This window comes from Papaver somniferum, chromosome 7 (genome assembly GCF_003573695.1).
Source record: "Papaver somniferum cultivar HN1 chromosome 7, ASM357369v1, whole genome shotgun sequence".
Taxonomy (NCBI): Eukaryota; Viridiplantae; Streptophyta; class Magnoliopsida; order Ranunculales; family Papaveraceae; genus Papaver; species Papaver somniferum.
The window spans coordinates 102297118-102315856 of NC_039364.1; the positions used below are offsets into that span (position 1 = coordinate 102297118).

The 18739-nt window shown below is 37.9% G+C and overlaps 4 protein-coding genes across 6 annotated transcripts; 1 reads left to right on the forward strand and 3 right to left on the reverse strand.

Annotated features, from left to right (window-relative positions):
* Positions 1-1141: 1141 nt before the first annotated feature.
* On the forward strand, positions 1142-3818 carry LOC113297997 (AP2-like ethylene-responsive transcription factor PLT2). Of its 2 annotated transcripts, none has more exons than XM_026546621.1 (9): positions 1142-1299; positions 1534-1797; positions 1872-1966; positions 2586-2594; positions 2698-2792; positions 2906-2979; positions 3099-3149; positions 3265-3341; positions 3445-3818. In XM_026546621.1, exons 2-9 carry the CDS (start codon positions 1535-1537, stop codon positions 3630-3632), a joined length of 852 nt encoding a protein of 283 aa, XP_026402406.1. In that variant the 5' UTR covers positions 1142-1299; position 1534; the 3' UTR covers positions 3633-3818. The 2 variants fall into 2 exon arrangements, with proteins under 2 accessions (XP_026402406.1, XP_026402407.1); XM_026546622.1 differs by having other exon boundaries at positions 1143-1299; positions 1884-1966.
* A 521-nt stretch (positions 3819-4339) lies between these two features.
* On the reverse strand, positions 4340-11177 carry LOC113297996 (PH, RCC1 and FYVE domains-containing protein 1-like). Of its 2 annotated transcripts, XM_026546620.1 has the most exons (9): positions 10556-11177; positions 10281-10367; positions 9989-10078; positions 9616-9696; positions 9285-9473; positions 7037-9160; positions 6543-6689; positions 5822-6084; positions 4340-4992 (listed from the first exon to the last, which is right to left on the reverse strand). In XM_026546620.1, the coding sequence occupies exons 1-9, from the start codon at positions 10601-10603 to the stop codon at positions 4812-4814; spliced, it is 3210 nt and encodes a 1069-aa protein (XP_026402405.1). In that variant the 5' UTR covers positions 10604-11177; the 3' UTR covers positions 4340-4811. The 2 variants fall into 2 exon arrangements, 1 of the variants encoding a protein (XP_026402405.1); XR_003333944.1 differs by lacking the exon at positions 4340-4992 and having other exon boundaries at positions 5948-6084; positions 6543-6699.
* Positions 11178-12345: 1168 nt separating this feature from the next.
* LOC113297998 lies at positions 12346-13735 on the reverse strand. The gene is made up of 3 exons (XM_026546624.1): positions 13557-13735; positions 13064-13301; positions 12346-12981 (listed from the first exon to the last, which is right to left on the reverse strand). The coding sequence occupies exons 2-3, from the start codon at positions 13280-13282 to the stop codon at positions 12547-12549; spliced, it is 654 nt and encodes a 217-aa protein (XP_026402409.1). The 5' UTR covers positions 13283-13301; positions 13557-13735; the 3' UTR covers positions 12346-12546.
* A 1792-nt stretch (positions 13736-15527) lies between these two features.
* On the reverse strand, positions 15528-17807 carry LOC113297999 (HVA22-like protein a). Its single transcript, XM_026546625.1, has 5 exons — positions 17604-17807; positions 17485-17511; positions 17268-17390; positions 16657-16903; positions 15528-15924 (listed from the first exon to the last, which is right to left on the reverse strand). Exons 1-5 carry the CDS (start codon positions 17657-17659, stop codon positions 15853-15855), a joined length of 525 nt encoding a protein of 174 aa, XP_026402410.1. The 5' UTR covers positions 17660-17807; the 3' UTR covers positions 15528-15852.
* Positions 17808-18739: the final 932 nt, after the last annotated feature.

The window sequence follows — 18739 nt, forward strand, 5'->3', positions numbered from 1 at the left end:
TAGGGTATTATTTCTTCGATGCTAACGACTCTCACTCTGTAACTTCTATTTTTCAGTTACCAATCTCGATTACACAATCAAAAAACAACCAAAACATCGAATAGGAGGTGAGTTTAAGTTCACGTACCCTCTAATTGGAGCCATTCCCTTTTTGGGTTTCGATTTGCTTGCTTCAGGAGCTATTCGCACGTACACCTTTGCATTCACCGTATCTACAAGATTAGGAATTTGAAGTGCTTTGCGAGCGGTATGCTTTGTTTTAGCCATATTTGTAGAAGAAGTTAATCGTCGATTAAAGTTTTATCATCGACGATTACGCGATGAATCGGTTCAAAGAATTTTTCTCGGTGGAGGTGGAGTCGTTAATGGTGGAGGTGGAGAAGAGAAAGGGAGGAGAGGAAGATGAAGATAAAAGAGAAACTGATTTTCTCTTTGATTTAATTAGGGTATATAGATTATGGGCCTTAATTAGGGTAGTTAATTAGTGAAACTGATTTTCAATTAGTGAAGGGTAAAATAGTATATTCATATTGCGATATTTACACCCCTGAAAATTTTGGGGGGCAAACAAAATTCCATGGCCCCCAATAGGAAGTTATGGCCCCCAATTAAACTAGGCTTTTTAGGTCGTCTTGTCCGTTTTTACACCCGTTATATCCGTTTTTTTCTAAGAAAACAGGTATAAAAATATTTTTAACCAATTTTTTGTTTCTAAAATAAGAGATTTAAAATTATAATTAAAAAAAAATCAAAAAAAATAAATGAACAAAGAAAATCAATTGAAACGTACTAACAACGTTATTTTGGTCTGTTATAACCGTTTTCACGCATTTTAAAACTGTTAGATAGGAAATTAATATCATGATATATATTTATTTATTTTCTATTTAGCCGTTATCACACCCTTTTTTCTAAAAAAAGAAAACGTCAAAAAGAAACACATTTCCCCTAAACAACGCTTTTTTTTTTTCCCGAAACATGCTCACACCCGTCAAAAACGTTACATTGGTCATGGCCTGTGACCTTTGAATCGACCTATGATCCGTTTTTCAAACCTTGAGTCATACCCGTCAAAAAGCATTATACTGTGACCCCCGATTTGTAAACCTCGCTCAAACGTGAGATTTTATTGTTGCGGATTAAAAACGCATCTCTAGGCCAGGTTTAAAGATTTGTTTGTTCTCATCCTTTTTCTTGTTAATGTCCCTCGAGATGCGGTTTTTCTAAAAAACTCCATTTTCCCTCCTCCTCCTCCTCCTCATTCACCCATCCTAATATCTCTATAACTCTTTTTAATTGGTAAGTTCTTGATCATCGTTACGATCTGATTCTAGAAGTTCAAAATTTGTTCAACAAATTTCCACAAAAGCATCTCAATTTGATGAACTTAGTTATAGTCAATTTCTTGTAGTTTTAGAAGGATCTCAATTTGATGTTTTTATGGTTATTAGGTTTTTGTAATTTGAGTAATCAAAGAACCCTTTCTCTTACTACATAATTTGATTAAGTTTTCTCACTTTGTTTGTGTTCCAGAATGGAAACTCTGGTTCCTGCTTCAGAAAATGAGATATGTTTATTAAACCAGGAGGTATCCCTTATAGACCAAGTTTCAATAGTGGCAGACTATGAGAGATTACCTTCTTCCAATGATTCATCTTCTAAATTAATTCCACCACCATCAAGTAGCAGTAGTGTTAATGTAAATCCTGCAAGCAGTAGTGCAACTGGAAACGAACAAGTAAAGAAGGCATTATATAAAGTTGGTCAGAGAACATCGAATTTTCGTGGAGTTACTAGGTAAGATATTCATTAAACTTTATTTCTACATGTTTTTTTGAAAATGTTACTATTTTTTAAAACTTATGTTATAGTTTGTTCTGCAGACACAGATGGACTGGCAAATTTGAAGCACATCTTTGGGATAACACTACCATAAGTGAAACCCGGAAACGCAAAGGAAAGCAAGGTATGTTTTTCGTATTACTTTGAACTTTGAAGCAGTAGCTTTTGGGATGACCTTTAGGCTCAAGGTAGGGAACATTTTGTTGCTCCAAACAATGAGAGGTCATGATAGTGACACTAAGTAGGTGGAACTACAAAGTGCAGAATGTTTTATGCTTGTGATCATTTGGCGATAAGATCATAGTAGAGGTGTTGTAGGCTACAGTCAATTTAATAGATGAACATACATAGGTATTTTGAACCAAGATAGATGACTCATTAATGGCTGGTAGGATGGAGAGGGAGAGATGCATGCATGGCTCAGATGCTATTATTATTATTATGGAATACCACATATATTCTCCGTTAAACATAAATTTGGAATCTCATGTTTCAGATGCTTTATCAGTTCATTTGCAATACCTTGTTTATCTACTTCAAGTTGAAGAATACAAATTGCTCAGTCATGCTAATTGTGGCTTGATTTATCTGTGCTTGAGCTCTTTTAGTCCATCTATGTGTAGAAAATTGTCTGTTTATGTTGCTGATGAAACTTTTTTTTTTTGTTGTTGTTCTCTTTAATGTTGTGTCTTGTTGATATGGCTGTGGGCCTGTGGCTGGATGTACTACTGGACTGCTTACAGTATATCTTGGTTAGTAAAGCTTTTTAGGTGTCACTTTTGTTTGGCTTTGGTTCTGATTGATCAAATTGTGCTTAACAGCTTAAGTTGATATTTGACACCTATTCCTGCACAGGTGGATATGAAACTGAAGAGAAAGCAGCACAAGCATATGACCTTGCAGCTTTAAAGTTGTGGGGAGCAGGAGCACATTCTAAAATGAACTTCCCAGTAAGGATCTTTCACCCACCAGACACACTTCTCTTGCTTCTTTTCTTTCCTATCCTTTCTTCTAGAAATATCAGCCGATGGCGCTTCATAGTGTTTTTCTGTGGCATTCACAGATTTCCAATTATGCAAAAGAAGTTGAGGAAATGAAAGACATGTCACGTGAGGAGTATATTAATTCTCTAAGAAGGTAATTTCAACAGCCTTTTTAGTTACCAGACACTGTCTATCAGTGGAAAAAATGTAAGAAAAAGATACTGGACATGTGATGTAACTTTCTCTACTCTTGTTCCATTTTCAATATTTCAGGAAAAGCATTTGCTTTGCAAGAGGCAATTCGATTTATAGAGGAGTCACAAGGTTCGACCAATATTTATAGGCCTTTCTTTATGTCTGGAGATGTGATTATGAAATGGACTTAATTCTTGCTTATCCCATATGCCCATCGATTTTGAATGCCATGTAATGACTGCAGACAACATGAAGGTCGTCGATGGCAAGCTAGAATTGGTAGGGTGGCAGGTGGTAGAGATATCTATCTTGGAACATATGGTACGTAAGTCGTGTTTACTATTGTATGCATTTTCATCGAAAAGCTATAGTTATTTCGAAGGAAAATCATTCCTAAGTTTCGTCTTGGTCTTTTAATATTCAGACACCGAGGAGGAAGCTGCAGAGGCGTATGATATTGCGGCCGTTAAACTTCGAGGAATGAGTGCCATTACCAATTTTCATATCAGTAACTACTACAAGGAAGGCTCAAAGGAACTGGATATTATCCCTATAGACGTTACAGAGAAAGAGCTTCCGAAAGTGAAAATTAGAAGATTCATAATGCCGTGAACTTGAGTGAGGTGAAGAAAAAGAAGGTTTAAATGTGGATGATGAAATCCGCTTTTTTGAATTTTTTTCAACTTGTAATGGCTAGATTGCCTATCGTAATTTATAGTCTGTATACCTCTCCCGTCCTAGTAATTCATTATAGATGAACTGTGTCTTTTGTTTAAAATTCTTCCTCTCTTTGTCTTCTCTAATGATCTTAACTTTCAAGTTGAGTCCAAGTTCCAGACTCCAGAATAACATTTTCATTTCTTTTCTCAATATTGCGCTAGGATGACAGAAATCTGCCAAATTCATGCTTCTACTGACATGGTCAAGAAAATAGGAAACACACTGAACAACCAAGTCGTTGTAGTATAGTGGTAAGCATTCCCGCCTGCCACCCGGTGACCCGGGTTCGATCCCCGGCAGCGGCGCTAATTTTTATTTGTATTTATTTCTGTTTTTCGGCAAGGCTGCTCACACAAGTTCACAACTGACTGACAGAAGAATCAAAATCATCGCAAACAGAGAAGGAAGAAACCTTTCCTTGCATCCCATTTATTTTGTTTATTTTGTCCCTTTTTCCTCCGGCTCCGGCAAAGTGTCTCGGAAAGGGGATGTTATTTTTGGGCACATCGGGCCTATGTTTGGAGAATGTTCATGGATAGTTTCAACGGTAACGGTAATGGTGGCGTTAAAAAAAAGAGACTTTGGGAGAAGAAAAGATCTGCCGAATAGCTCATTCTTAAAGAGCACCACAATAGGTGATTTTGTTGGCTTTCACATGAAACGATCTCCGTAGAAACTTTTGATAACTGTAAAAAGTATGAAATGCCTGATACATTTTTGTTTTTGTTTTCCCCTTCAGTATAGACTTTTGATGGTACTCGAGCTAAACATGGATAACAGAAGCCCAAAAACAAACAGGGGAATGTTCTGCAAACCTAAGAACAGAGTTGGGGATGAGATTGCAGACTTGTCAAAAGAAGTATCCAAACCTCATAAAACAATATAAAGGCAGCAGAATATCTGACATTCCTCGCAATACAAATTTTCTTGACCAACTTCTTTAACCTCTCTTCCTGGCTGCAACTTTCTGAACAGGACATCGTGCGTTAGAAAAACCCTGCCGGATGAGCGAACCCCAGAAAAACAAAATTTACAATATCCGGGAGGCAAAGGTATGTATATCAGTTCATATCAGTCACTAACGTTGTCATCCGTCCCATTATCCGGTGGAGGGGGTGGGGGTGGGGGAGGGGGCAAAACAGAAGGCACAGAGACCGATCTTGCTGAACTTCGAATGTCATGGCGCTCATGTACTTTTGCTCTGTTCTCTGCCCACCAAGTCTCAGCTTGTTTCTCACTGAATCGTCTACGACTGAAGAAAAGAAACCAATAGTTCAGTTTCAGCACAAATGTTATTGAGACAAGATTTATATAAAAAATTATATCAATAGTAGACACAGCCTATGATGGGAATTGAAGGTGATTATGTTAAAAAGTAAAGTCACTTGGGAAGAGCTTTTCCCTCCAAAGTATTGGACATGCTTATTCCACACACAATACATGCATACATAAGCATCAGATATTCTAATTATGGAAGTTCTATGATAAAGGTTTAGTTCCTGTTGAAAAGAGAAAGAAAAGCCGTCACAGTGACACCTTGTTTGAAAATAATATCTTGTATCGACAGTGAGTACTCATGTTAGGCACCCATGGACATGGAAACAGCTCTGTTAGCCATTAAACTTCAATGTTTCTGCTATATAGCGCTATAAAACTTGAAAAAATTATATGAAAGAAACAAAAGAGAAAAGAAACATGACTGCATGTGCTTCAACATAAGCCTGGATGTAGTCCCGTGTCCCCATATTTAGTATTATTAGGTCACTGTGACAGACACCTCTTACTGGTATCAGACACGACACTGGTATCTGTGTCATTGTTAATAAAAAATAAAAATACTAAATAAACAAGAAAAGGATGTGCGGCTGTGAAGGGTATATGTGTGATTATGGTTCTGATCTACTGAAGGGTTTCACAAATTGATAATGTTTAATTGAGGTTTAGCAAAACATGCATAAATAAGTACCGGACAATTAACCTATAGTAGTCTTATTCAACACACCTAGGATGATGAAATAGAAGTTGAATTGGAGAAAATTAACTCAAAACAAAACATAACAACTAGCGAAATACATGCTCACCTGAACCGTACACGCCTAAGATCTTTGCCACCCCCTGGCAAGGAGGAAAGTGTTATGTACACGCCCGGTTCGTCTTGTACTACCCACTCTGCGGGATCAGTTTGTTCTTTTAATCTATTTTGTACGGGTGAGTCTGCTGAGTCCCCATTGGACTCGGGTTCTGGAAGAATGAGGTTGCTCAAATTTGCCTTATTCGGAACTAGAGTTGGACTACCACAATTTTCAGTAGATTCCTGAGGAACCTTTTCAGCCATTTCTTTTAACTGCCACCATATTAAAAATTATTGGTGTTAGATCAGTAACTATATGCAAAATAAAAACATTTACAAACGAAAATATCTGCAAATCCCTATACCACCGCATCACAAAGTGCCTAACATGCAAATTGTTAAACAAGTCTTTTGCAATTACTTCTTGTTTTTGGCAAATAAAGGAACTCAAATATTCGACCGCTGGCAAGTGTATGTTAAGCTCACTGGATACACAGAAAATGCAAAATAAAAACATTTACAAACGAAAATATCTGCAAATCCCTACACCACCGCATCACAAAGTGCCTAACATGCAAATTGTTAAACAAGTCTTTTGCAATTACTTCTTTTTTTTTTTTGGCAAATAAAGGAACTCAAATATTCAACCGCTGGCAAGTGAATGTTTAGCTCACTGGATACACAGAAAAAATCAATGAAGGATGCTACTTAAAGAACAGAACAATTTTCACCTGTGCTGTGAGAGATTTAATCACTTCTTTTGCAGCTTTACATTTTGCAGTTTCATCCCCTGCTACCGCGGTGGCTTCCTTTAGCTGCTTTGAAGTCCTTTCCAACTCGGCTTCTAGAACTGCGGATTTGTGGGTAAGCTCCTCTACCTACAGAAAGCTTTCAAATCACATATTACAGTAAGATATTCCCTTGTTACGTGAGAAAATACAATAAATTCAGCATAGCTTGCACTAGGGCCTTGCCAAAGGTTTACATGATCATCATATAATAATGATAGGACAGATTATGATTTCTGAATATTGAGAAGATATCAGTGACAATATGATCTAGTGGGTCCAAGTATATGACTGATAAATACAACAAAAACAAGAGTTCAAAACCAAATCATACTAAGAACAGACGTCATTGCTAACAAAACGTAAGTATGCAAAGTGAAGATAGCATATAGATGACTACACTCTGATTTTCGTATTAAGCATATAAAAAGATATACCTGTGCTCGTAACTTGGTTATTTCTTGGTTGAAGTCGCTGCTTCCGTGTTTTGAGTCATCATTATCTACTTCTGGTGTAAGAACAGTCATAGCTGGGCTTGGTGTTACAGACCGAGGTGGACTTCGCCTCCTAGAAACAGGAGACGATGCCCGGGAAGCTGTTCTAGAACCAGGAAGAGAAGCAGAAAATATTTTCTTTGACGACTCGAACAAAGAAGTTGACATTTTTGTCGAATAAAAGCTTCCGGATTGAGAATTTCCATTTTGAATTGGTGTGAAACGGATATTGTTCAGCTCTAGTTTCTTATTGCGCTTGGAGTATCTGTTATCACCTTTCTTGAATGATTCCACTGACGAGAGCCTGGAGAGTTGTCCAAGTAATCGAGCCTCTAAAATCTCCTTTTCTGCCATCTCGCTGGAGCTCCGTGGTATACTTCCACCTTGGTTTTTAGTAAACTGGTATACTGGTCCAGATTCAATGACCTTCTTAAGTTTATTGAAGCAATCATCACACACACGATAAGGCTTGTTAATATTTGGAGCTAAAGACGCATTAAGAGATTTCCAACTGCTACATGCTTTGCAAAAGACTAGTCCGCAGTTATAACAGTTGTGACGTTTTCTTCTAAAGCTAAATGGGTTACGGCAACCAGAGCATATGGAGTTATCAGCAGTGGAGACCCATTTGTGCAGACAGATTGCAGCTGTGAAGTTTGAACCACACACCACACTCTTGACTTGTTTATCCCTCAGAGCTTTAACAAGCTTTGGGGTGTTTCTGTCTTCATGGTCACCGTGACCTAACCGGCCATTTGCTCCCTTTCCCCAAGTGTAAACCTCGGTCTTTGAGGTTAAAACCGCAACATGATACGAACCACATGATATCTCTTCTACAAAAGTATTGTTGAGTTTACCCTGAACACAAGTGGGAAGCTTTCCATCAGCTTCAGGATTACCCAACTGTCCGTAAGCAGTACTCCCCATTGAATATACTTGTCCAGAAGATGTAAGAGCAATTGTCATGTTATGCCCACAAGCTACTTGACTAAAACTCACATCAACCAAAGATGCAACACATGCTGGAACTAACCTACTGTCTTTATCGCCGTGTCCAAGCCGGCCCTTATCCCCATCCCCCCAGGTGAACAACTTACCCGACGAAGAATTACCAGAACCAGAAGACCCAACCGTAACTTCTACAATTGCAGCACTGTGCCAAACACCACAAGCAACCTTAACTGTTCTTAGACCTCTCAAAGATTCCACTTCCCTTGGAGTGGTTGTGTTGTTGCGATCACCGTGACCTAAGGCGCCAAAGGTTCCATCCCCAAATGTAAACAACTGGCCTGCTGATGTTACAGCTGCTGTATGCCAAGGTCCACAAGAGATTGATGAAATATGCAACCCTTCCATTAAACCACAAACCTTTTTAGGGATCCAGTGACTATTTTCACTCCCATGACCTAGAAGACCAGAATTATGAGTACCATCACCCCAGGTGTAAAGATCACCAGACAATGTTACAGCGCATGTATGATATTCCCCGCATGCTATTAGCTCAATATTCATACCACTAAGGGTATCGACAAGCTTCGGGTGTGGAACATCAGCCTCTACACCATGCCCTAGTCTACCTCCTGACTCTTCTCCCCAGCTAAAAATCTCACCTTGTTTGGTCACAAGTGCAGCATGCCTACCTCCACAAGCTATATTATGGACATCAAGCACCACTGCTGATTCCAGAGCCTTGGGAAATAGTGCATCAATCTTGGGCGCAGATGCACTTCCAACTCTATGCGTACCACCACCCAGCGTTCCATCACTAACTCCTTCTCCCCACATGAAAACATCGCCAAAACAATCAAAGTCTTCATGAGAACCATGGCTCGACGAGCTAACCGCACTAGACAAACTAACTCGAACAGTGTCAACTGCAGAGCCCCGTCCATTTGAATTATCTGCAGCTGCAGATGATAATGAACTTAGAGAGTTCGAAACTGACACTGACTGTGTGAAAACCTTAGCAGTTGCGGTATACAAAATCACATCAGAGAATGCCTTTCCGAAACCATTCTGTGTAGGGTTATCATAAGAAACCAGACTTTGTTGGGTGTCTACAGAATCCTGGGATAGGTATCAAAAAAAAAAAAGAAAAAAGAAAAGTGAAATTCAAAATAGATGAAGGGAGAAGTATAATTAAATGTGCAGTTAATGGTTCAATATAGATGGAAAATAATTAAAAAAAAACCTTCTGTGAATAGTCACTACTTCCAGAGGCTGCAATTGATGGTGAGTTTCTCCGAGTATGGGTGCTAGAACTATCTCCTGAAACTCTATCTGCTCTTGATTCAGTTCTTAGCTTGCGGTAAGTACCACGTGAAATCAATGCCTTAAGACCAACAAACCAGACTTCGGCTTCATCTTTATCCTTACATATCTGTCAATGGGCAATAATGCTCAACTGTTACGATGTTGAAGATGTACTATAAATCCATCATAACTTTGCATTAGTACAAAAGCAAGAAAACAAGAAGTGGTTTTTCTGTGCAGAAAAAAATGGCAGGAAAAGGAATACTCACCAAATCCAAGGACCTGTCATTGTACAGAAGAGAAAACGATTGATATTCTTTCTCAGGCCGTGGATACCGCTGAAATATTGCCTGAAAAAGAAGCCAGGTATCACATCCATCACACTAAACCTCCAATTTCACAAGTGAACCATACCATACAGGAAATAGGTTAAACAAAAAGAAAACATTTTGTGTAGCATCCACTTAGGACTCATCTATGCATATTGATTTCTATTCTAAGGCCATGTGTTGCAGTTTAGAGTCCACTGTTTACTCTAAAACTATAGCATCTTATGCACTGTAACAGACTATAACTCAATGTGCGAAATAGAATTATATTTCTTGAGCTTCTGAAAAGAATAATGGATATTTGAAAACTTACAGTACGTTGTCCAGGTATGATCTTTGACACATGACTAAGCTTGAGATGTTTCTCCTCCTTACCAGAGTACCATATCAATAAAGATTCATCCTGGGGAAGAAAAAAGGAAAAAATATCAGAAGGAACGGATATAAAATGGACAATAATATCAGAGGTCAGAAATGTTAACTATCTACATACTGTGAGTTGAGGGTTTAAATACTTCAACCCATTGATCAGGTAAGTCAATTACACAGCATTCATATCAAGATACAGAAAATGCTAGCATGCTTAAAGATTCAAGGTTACTTACAGCACTAAGCCTAAATGGACAAAACTTTGGCTTTCCTCTGCGACCGTACTTTAGTAAATATGCTCCTTTTTTAAGTGCTATAATAGCCTGCATATCCAAGAAATCAACAAATAACTAAATATAAATTCATGGCACATAGAAAAACATATAACATATATATACAATCTAGTACTACTTCCACAAGTTTAAGACTTCAAATACATTTGTCCATGTGAATATGCCGCAATCCTTTCCAGTGTCATAGTTTAAAATGTTTTGCTGTTTGAAAAGATTACCTGTTCAACATCTCTTTCACCAGGAGTACTCCTCTGATGATCCGCCATTCACGTTGTAGCGAAATCAAGAACTGTCTTTGTTCTGAATACAGCTCATTTGATGAAAAACACAAAGAAATATATTTCCAAATCCGCCCCATATAAAAAACAACCCTCCTAACGAGTTCTTTGCTAGGAGATGAAACACCAGCTTCTTCATTTACCCCATAATCACAATAACATTATAAACGTCTCTTCATCAAAAACCCTAACAGTTGAAAAACTCCTCCACCCCCTTTCAAATGCAACCCCCCAATATGAAGGTTTCCAGCTCAAAAACAGCTTAATAAAACCCTAAACTTTCATTTTTCTTAGCAAATGACGAAAGAATTCAAATGTAAACCCTAAAAGTCTGAGAAAAATTAGGGAAACGGGCAGAAAAATATTTACCTACATAGAAAGATCCGCTTCAACGAATATTAAGGTTATTTTGGAAACCAGAGAAAAAGAAGAAGAAATGGAGAGATTGGAACACAATGTATATATGTGAAGAAATACTCAGACGGAAAAAGAAAATTTGATTTGCAGGTTTTTTGTTTGGGGAAGAAATATTAACGTGCACCGTCTTCTCTCTCTTCTGGTATTCCCCCTCTTCTTCTTTGTTATTTTAACTGTTTTTTATTTTTATTTTCTGCTCTTCTTCCGGTTGATGACACGTCAGCAACCGAACAAAAAAAGAAAACGAAGCACAGAGATCTCAACAACAAACAGCTTTCGATTAGTCAACTATAAGGTCAAACATAACCAATGATGACCTGCATTTAACTGAAATTGATTTTGGTTACTGTGAACAACTTAAGAACACCTATATCATAGGTTACAGAATGCTTGTTCTCTCCATACATGTCACACGTATCCTATTCCACGATTTTCGTATAGGACCTATTCGGTTTCTGAGAGGTCGCTATGATATAACGGTAAAGTTTTTGGATAATAATATCAATAGCTTGCTTTCAAAACTTGTCGTTGTTAGCACCAAACTGTTTGTTAATATAGAAAAGGCTAGAAAACTTAGGACATACACTATTCAAGAATGCTATTCTTCGGATTTGAGTCGGATTGCTATGTAAGTTTCATGGGCTAGATTAGCCAAAAAATGTTGTAGTTCAGGAAAAAAAAAGTGTCGTGTATTTGTTAACAACGGTTCTCTCTCCTCGCAATTGCTCGCATATGAACTAGTAGCGAGATAGTTGCGTTGAATGGTTCAGCGCAATCAAAATCACATTTCGTGGAATGATTTTTCGCATCTAGATTTATTTTTATTATCTGACGGGTGAGATGGTTGCGCTGAACCATTCAACGCAACCTAAATCTACTTTTCGCTGAATCTATTTTTCGCTGAATGATTCAATGCATCTAGTATGCTAGATTAAAATTACCATATGACTTAGGAGGTTATCCTAGCTGACGTGGACTTCCAATCTAGATGCTACATTAGAAGACATTTCTCATGGAATAGGACTAGCAAATTTTTTTTTCCTGGTCCGTACTGAACCAGCAGCCAAATGCGGCAAACGGTGGCTTCTCCATCCGTGTGTTTCATTGTGCACTTGCACTTTCCCTACTCTGGTTCTGGTTGTAAAGATGAAGCCGGAAGAGAAATGAAATGCAGCTGACATCTATATTCTCAACAACAACAAAAATAACGTAAACGGGCAACTCTATTTCGTACACGGCAGGATTTTGATGAAATTGACCATCTGATAATGTTAGCTTAAAAATTTGTTCCATGATTTAAGTGAACCCGAAGACATAGATTTAAATCTTAACATAATCTTGAAATATACAAAATAAAATAATCATAGAGCTACAGATTATTTCAACCTGTTGACATAATAAAAGCTTAAAAAATAAATAAAACTAAACTGTTTGCACGTAGTGACCGTCAATCAACCAAGTTGTTCGTGGATATCACGAGTGTATTTACACAGCAAGTTTATCACCATTTTACCCTATGGCCTATTCTTGGACTTTCCCCACCTGCGAAATTTGATCTCGCGTTCTTTTGATGCTTTAGGCTCTTTGAATTTGCTGTCTGGGTAATCACCACCTCTCAATGGCACAGTCTTCAGCCTACCACTAGTTCTGCCATCATCTGACTGCGAGTTATCGTTTGTAGAATCCGATTCCCTGTTAAAACTAGTGTACCTCATGGATTGGGACCTAGAAGCCCCGTTGTCCAAATGTGAGTCCTGGTTGGAATCAAAATTGACAGTAGGATTTCTCATGGAATAGGACCTAGACCTTAGTGCGCCGCTATTTTCACCTTCTGGTGCGTCATAACTTTGAGGATTCTGGTAGTGGGTGTTCGGCCTTGCGGACATGGATCTGAATTCATTAGATTGAATCAATGGTTCTCTACTCAATGGTTCCCTACTACTACTACCCTGCAAGACATATATTTGTGAGTTTTGTCACTCAAAGCAAGATTCACAACCCGAAAAAGAGAAGAATTAGCGATTTACGTACCCCCAAAACAGATGTTATACTCTGCAGTGCTGAATTGAGGAACTTCCCTAAAGATTCCATGATGCCAAGTTGGTCCTTTAAGAGATTGTTCAAAAATGGTGGTGAATACGACAGCAATGAGCTTGGATTTGTTTCTAAAAGTTTTGCCTTCACTTGCTGATATACCAGCTCAGCTCCGTTGAAGTGAGGTATAACTAGAAACACGTTAATAACCGCCATTACTAGATCCCATGGAAGCCTAAAACCATCACAGCATAAAATAAATTCAAACACTACTTTCTTCAAAGAGAAAGATTGATATATAAGGAAGCAAATATTAAAATCAAACTATATATATATATTTGCACATCCATAAAGACTTTACGCTATAGATTTGCGTGAACACGTAGTTTTCAATGTAATAGAACAAGGATTGCAAGCAAAGTAACAAGATATATTTTAACTCTGAAGTATATGAAGTTAACTAAATACGGGAATTGATGATGATACTGACCAATCGATGATAAATTCAAGAAAGTACTCTATGAGTGCCAAACCCGAATAAATACTCCAATATTTCAACAAAGGACCATGGTCTGCAGCAGCTCCATTTTCCACTGCTTGAATTGTGAAAACCTAGCAGCAAACCATCATCTCAATTAAAGAAACACATATGAAATAAATCTATGTACACAGATAAGCAGATACAAATAAAACTATAATAAACTTGGTGTCTGAAACAAAAATAATAATTTCTCATAGTACTGTTAGAGCATCCACAGTGGGCGAGTATAACCAAATTTATGGGATGAGATCGTAACACAGTGGGACGGAGTAAAGATCAAATTTGGACCAAAGATCAAATTCCAGACCAAATATGGTCGCGACCAAATCCCAAATCCTAATATAGTCGGGCGTAAATTTAAAGTACGCTTGTTGCTGGACGGACACCCAACCATCCGCCCGTTCACTTACTCATCAGGCGGGCACCAAACCATCCGCCCCATTCAAAATGAAATTCATCAGGCGGACACCCAATCATCCGTCCGTTCACATTTCGTCAGGCGGACACCAAACCATCCGCCCCATTCAAAATGAAATTCATCAGGCGGACACCCAACCATCCGCCCGTTCACTTACTCATCAGGCGGACACCAAACCATCCGCCCCATTCAAATTTCGGGCGTAAACCAATTTTACGCCCCATTCAAGCGTACACCAAATTTACGCCCGTTTTCGTGCGGTGATTAATTTTACGCGCGACCAAATTTGGTCTTCTCCCCATAACGTCACAGTACAGATTAAACTCATATTTAGTCTTTTTTTTTGGTCTTTGATCTTTGAGTTTAGTCGTACCATTGCAGTCGCTCTTAGAACACTTACAGTGGATAAATCAGAGACAATAGTGGCCTGCGTATTCAAGAAAAAAAAATCGAAATATATTAAAAAAACATTCAAACATAAAGAAAACTCAAATCCTTTGCACCAAAAAAATAAAATAAAAAAGATATACTGCGTACCCAGAAGCCACGTCAATCATAAGCGCGATAAAACTCCCAGAACCCATTGATTAAAATTCAATTTTCTGTTGAAAAGATGAAGATTGAGAAGTTCTTTGGCTAAAGGTTAGAGAAAACTAAGGCTGAGCCACAACAAGCGATATTAACATACCAAGGAAAACTTCACATTTATATGATTATATCAATGCGGGTGGAACTAGATATCTTTGGACATAAAAGATTTTTAGGCATGAGGATATGAAACTTTCCATAGTAGAGTGAGTTATTTTTGGAAGTCAGGTGCTAAAAAGAGGAAGTAACTAGAATTCTCGGCAGTTGCTGAGTTTTTTTTTATGGTAGCCGTTGGGCTTTGGAAACATCTCTTTTTAAGAAACCAAGGAGCAGAGTTGAGTATAGGTAGGTAGTCATGTTGACGCGGCTGCGTCAGGAATTAGAACAAGACCTTCTACAGGGGATCCCTTTAAGTTCCAAGTCGAATGCCACTAAGCGCCAGAGACTTTACGCCTCAGGTGCGATTCCAAGCTTCCACCTCCAACGGGACCTTAGAAAATAAAAGCTTTTCATAAATTTGCTCCAATTCTATAATCAATGTCATTTCCTCCGATCTCTTAGTATGTGAAGAAATGGATTTTGAATTTGTTCATCTCTGCAGTTGGCTGACGATGGTGTTTTCTGGTGATACTATTGTTGAAGGTGGCTGGTGATGAAGTTTGCGGAGGAAAATGGTACTGTAGTGTCTTTAGCGAGGAAAGTGCTTCAGGGTTAAGAATTAGAGATGCCATAAGTTCAGACTAAGTTGGTTCCTTCCCTTAGGTATATTTCTGCGTGTTTGCTCTTGAGTCTATGAGAAATCACAAAAAGAGAAAATGTGTTTCTCATAATTGATGTTCAAATATTGAAACACCTAACCATTTGGTTTATAACATTCATTCACACTTCAGAAGACAAAGGGAACAAAAAGAAAATTAAGCAATAACAAAGGCTGCATTGCAACAAAATAGACGCATATCTCATGGCTTGATAAAGCTAAACCAGATGCTCAAGTGAAATATGATAAAGGATTTACATGTACAATATGATTTATGAGCATGACAGGTTATCTCTATTGCAAAGAGAGAAAAAACATCAATACCAAAAGACGTGCATCCTGGCTTGGTGGAGATAACAAAACAGTCTGAACATCCATAACGATCAATCTACTATAGAAACTATACCAATGTAATGTTTAGCCTCACCTTGAGGAAGTGATTAGTTGGAGAGAAAATACGAAGACACCCACAACAAACATATTTAATATCTATAATCGTCACCGTCGAAAACCAGGGGATTGTTACTCCTTCTGGACCTGGTTTCTTTATCAGCCTGCGGATAACAAAATTACACGTGAGAGCATGAATCGAAGTATGGGTATAGGAATTCAATATTAGACTAAGTATTCACAGTAAGTTAATATTTCTAGTGGCAGAAAGAAAAGAACAAATAGGTTCTCAGGTTCTGATCGGCCTTCGAGAAATCATGTCTTCAACTGATAGAAGGTAACCTAAGGTTCGACCCAATTGAATCGATTACAAGTTTTGCTAGACCATCTGCGAAAACGCGTACATACTCAGGATTCAAGAATCTCCACTCAACAGTGCATCATCATTTAGACGATCTATGCATTCAGGTAATAAAGACAGTATAAGCATATCCCGAATATGAAAGACAACTAATATGCCCAAAAACAAAAACTTAGGCAAACAAGAAATGATAACTGAACTTCACTTAGGGCCGTAAAGCAAAACGCGTTGCATCCTAAACATGACGTGTGGTGTGGGTCATTGGACGAACAAACTTGTGTGTTTAGAATCTCAACTCACCCTTCGGCTTGCAGTCCTAAATAAACAGGAGTCCAAAATAACAGGACTTTTGGCACATTAAACCAACAATTTGTTTTCCAAAAATAAAATAGAACGGAAGAGGGTTAAATGCAAAATTCCAACTGATAACTAGGAGTCTAGGATCAAGTTAGTCATTGTTCGCCATGCCAAACAAACAGTTAGAACTTTCAAAGAACCTTGTCTAACTTAAATAGAGTATGGTTAATCTACTTACCCTGCTAATGAGCTTCTCAAATGCTTGCGTTCCATTTTCTTCGATGTATCTCTCTGCAGCTGTTAGGATGTCATCTTGCTTACTGAAGACATTCTTTTTTCCACTTGGAATATACCAAATGTTAACTGTTTTCGGGTTAACGAACGTTGGTCTAACAAAATGTTCATAAACATATGCAGCACCACTGAAGTAGGGCAAGACCAACCAGCATGTAGCCGCAAGTCTCACGTAAGACCAGAATGGAAGGCTGTCAAAACAACAAAAAGAAGAGATGAAAGCATATTAAAGACCACAAAGGAACTTCAACTCCATCGGTTCCTGTTATATGCCAATGCACAATCAAAATATGCACTGAAAAATCTTTTAAGGTTTAAGAAAATGGATCATAGCCATTAACTGAATTCCAAGGCAGAATCAAAGAAATTGATGAAGTCTTGGGTTCTAATGTAAATACAAGAGAGTATAGATTATACTAGTTGAAACCAAATTTTGGGGCTCAAAATTTAGGGTTCTGAGAGTTGCACTTAAGAACCCTAGTAGATTTACCGAACCCCAAACTGAGAGAACTGTAATAAAATAACAGCAAAGGGGAAAAAAAAGATCCAGCTTACTGTTCAATGAGTTTAGCAAAAGTGAGCTCAAAAAGAGTAATCATGGAATAAAGGACCCAGTAAGTAAGCCATTGTTGATCATCAAGACGAGATTTCGTCTCAATTGCCCTTATTGAAGCATATCTACGAACAAATCAAGCATGAAACAGAATCAAAATCTCAAATGGACTCGGAAATTGTTACTAAATGAAGAAAAAAAAACGAGTAGAGTACTTACAAGGGGTAAACCAGTGTAATGACAGGCCTGAAGAATCATAAAGTTAAACGAAATTAGAGAACCACATCATGAGAAAATGAGAAAGAGATCTCAAAAATTAGAGACATATACATACATACCCAGCAAGAACATCAAAGTTGTTGAGCAACACCTTGAGAAAACTACCTGAACCCATAAGTGTTGTTGAGTATTTTCTTATGTAAAAACTCTACTTTACTCTTGAATGATTTGATCGAATTGTTTCTTCTCAATGATGGAAAAGAAATGAAAAGAGTGTGTGAGAGAGTGTGAAGTTGTACATAGAGATTCCCCTCTCACCAACTAAAAAATTAAGGAATGCTGGTCTTCTAAACTAAAGTAACGGACGTTCGAGTTCTTCACGATTTTTAACTTATTCTAGTAAAATATTTTGCTGTAAATAACGCAGAACTAACGTGCCTAAATATTTGGTGCTCGGTCCACACTACAAACGAATTTACTAGGCAAAATGGAAAAGAATATTTAGAGTTCCGGTCCCAATTTTGGACCAGTATGGGAGGCAAGGTTTGAAAAAAAGGTCACGACTCAGGTCACGACCACGAAGCGTGACCGTTATAACGCGTTTTGACGGGTGTGAGCACGTTTCAGGCAAAAATCGCCGTTATTCTAAAATAACGGGCGTTATAACGGTTAAATAGAAAATGAAAAAGAATTATGGTTTGAAATTCATATCTAATGGTTACAACGTGCGTGAAAACAGTTATAACGGGTCTAATAACGTTGTTATAACGTTTTCTATATATTATTCTTTTATTTTTAAAATATAAGTTGTAATTTTTTAAATTTTTTTCATTTTATTTAAATTCTAATAATCCAGAAAAAATCTAAAATACAAATCATTTCAGAAAACTAGAAGGAATCCTAGCAACCAGCTGGCCTCCAACTTCCTTCTGAATAACAATACCTAATATGTGGAAAAAGTAATTACATTTCTTAGCCGTAACATCAAACCTAGATAAATGGTTATGAAGCCGCTTCAGTAAATCCACTAAATCCTCCCCCAGATCACCGAGTGTTGTGAAGACCAAAGCACCAAAACCATACCCTTGAGCCACACATTTATCAAGATATTTCTTATTTTTACGAGTAATAGCATTGCTCAAAGCATCGCCTGGACGGAAGGAATTAGCCCAATTATCTGTGAAAGGTGACACCCCAGTGACATCAAAGCAAACATCACGACCATTATCCCAGTTGAGAACAAGTATATCAACCG

Excerpts from the sequence above, each read along its gene's own strand:
- LOC113297999 (XM_026546625.1), bottom strand. The coding sequence starts at position 17,659 with ATGGGTTCAGGTAGTTTTCTCAAGGTGTTGCTCAACAACTTTGATGTT. Across the intron at positions 17,391-17,484 it reads ATTACACTGGTTTACCCCTT|ATATGCTTCAATAAGGGCAA; the intron begins GTAAGTACTCTA and ends ATTTGTTCGTAG. Across the intron at positions 15,925-16,656 it reads TTGAGAAGCTCATTAGCAGG|GCTGATAAAGAAACCAGGTC; the intron begins GTAAGTAGATTA and ends TGTTATCCGCAG.
- LOC113297996 (XM_026546620.1), bottom strand. The coding sequence starts at position 10,603 with ATGGCGGATCATCAGAGGAGTACTCCTGGTGAAAGAGATGTTGAACAG. Across the intron at positions 10,368-10,555 it reads GTGAAAGAGATGTTGAACAG|GCTATTATAGCACTTAAAAA; the intron begins GTAATCTTTTCA and ends TTGGATATGCAG. Across the intron at positions 6,690-7,036 it reads TAACCAAGTTACGAGCACAG|GTAGAGGAGCTTACCCACAA; the intron begins GTATATCTTTTT and ends AGCTTTCTGTAG.
- LOC113297998 (XM_026546624.1), bottom strand. The coding sequence starts at position 13,282 with ATGGCGGTTATTAACGTGTTTCTAGTTATACCTCACTTCAACGGAGCT. Across the intron at positions 12,982-13,063 it reads GTATAACATCTGTTTTGGGG|GGTAGTAGTAGTAGGGAACC; the intron begins GTACGTAAATCG and ends TATGTCTTGCAG.
- LOC113297997 (XM_026546621.1), top strand. The coding sequence starts at position 1,535 with ATGGAAACTCTGGTTCCTGCTTCAGAAAATGAGATATGTTTATTAAAC. Across the intron at positions 1,798-1,871 it reads AATTTTCGTGGAGTTACTAG|TTTGTTCTGCAGACACAGAT; the intron begins GTAAGATATTCA and ends CTTATGTTATAG. Across the intron at positions 3,150-3,264 it reads ATTTATAGAGGAGTCACAAG|ACAACATGAAGGTCGTCGAT; the intron begins GTTCGACCAATA and ends TAATGACTGCAG.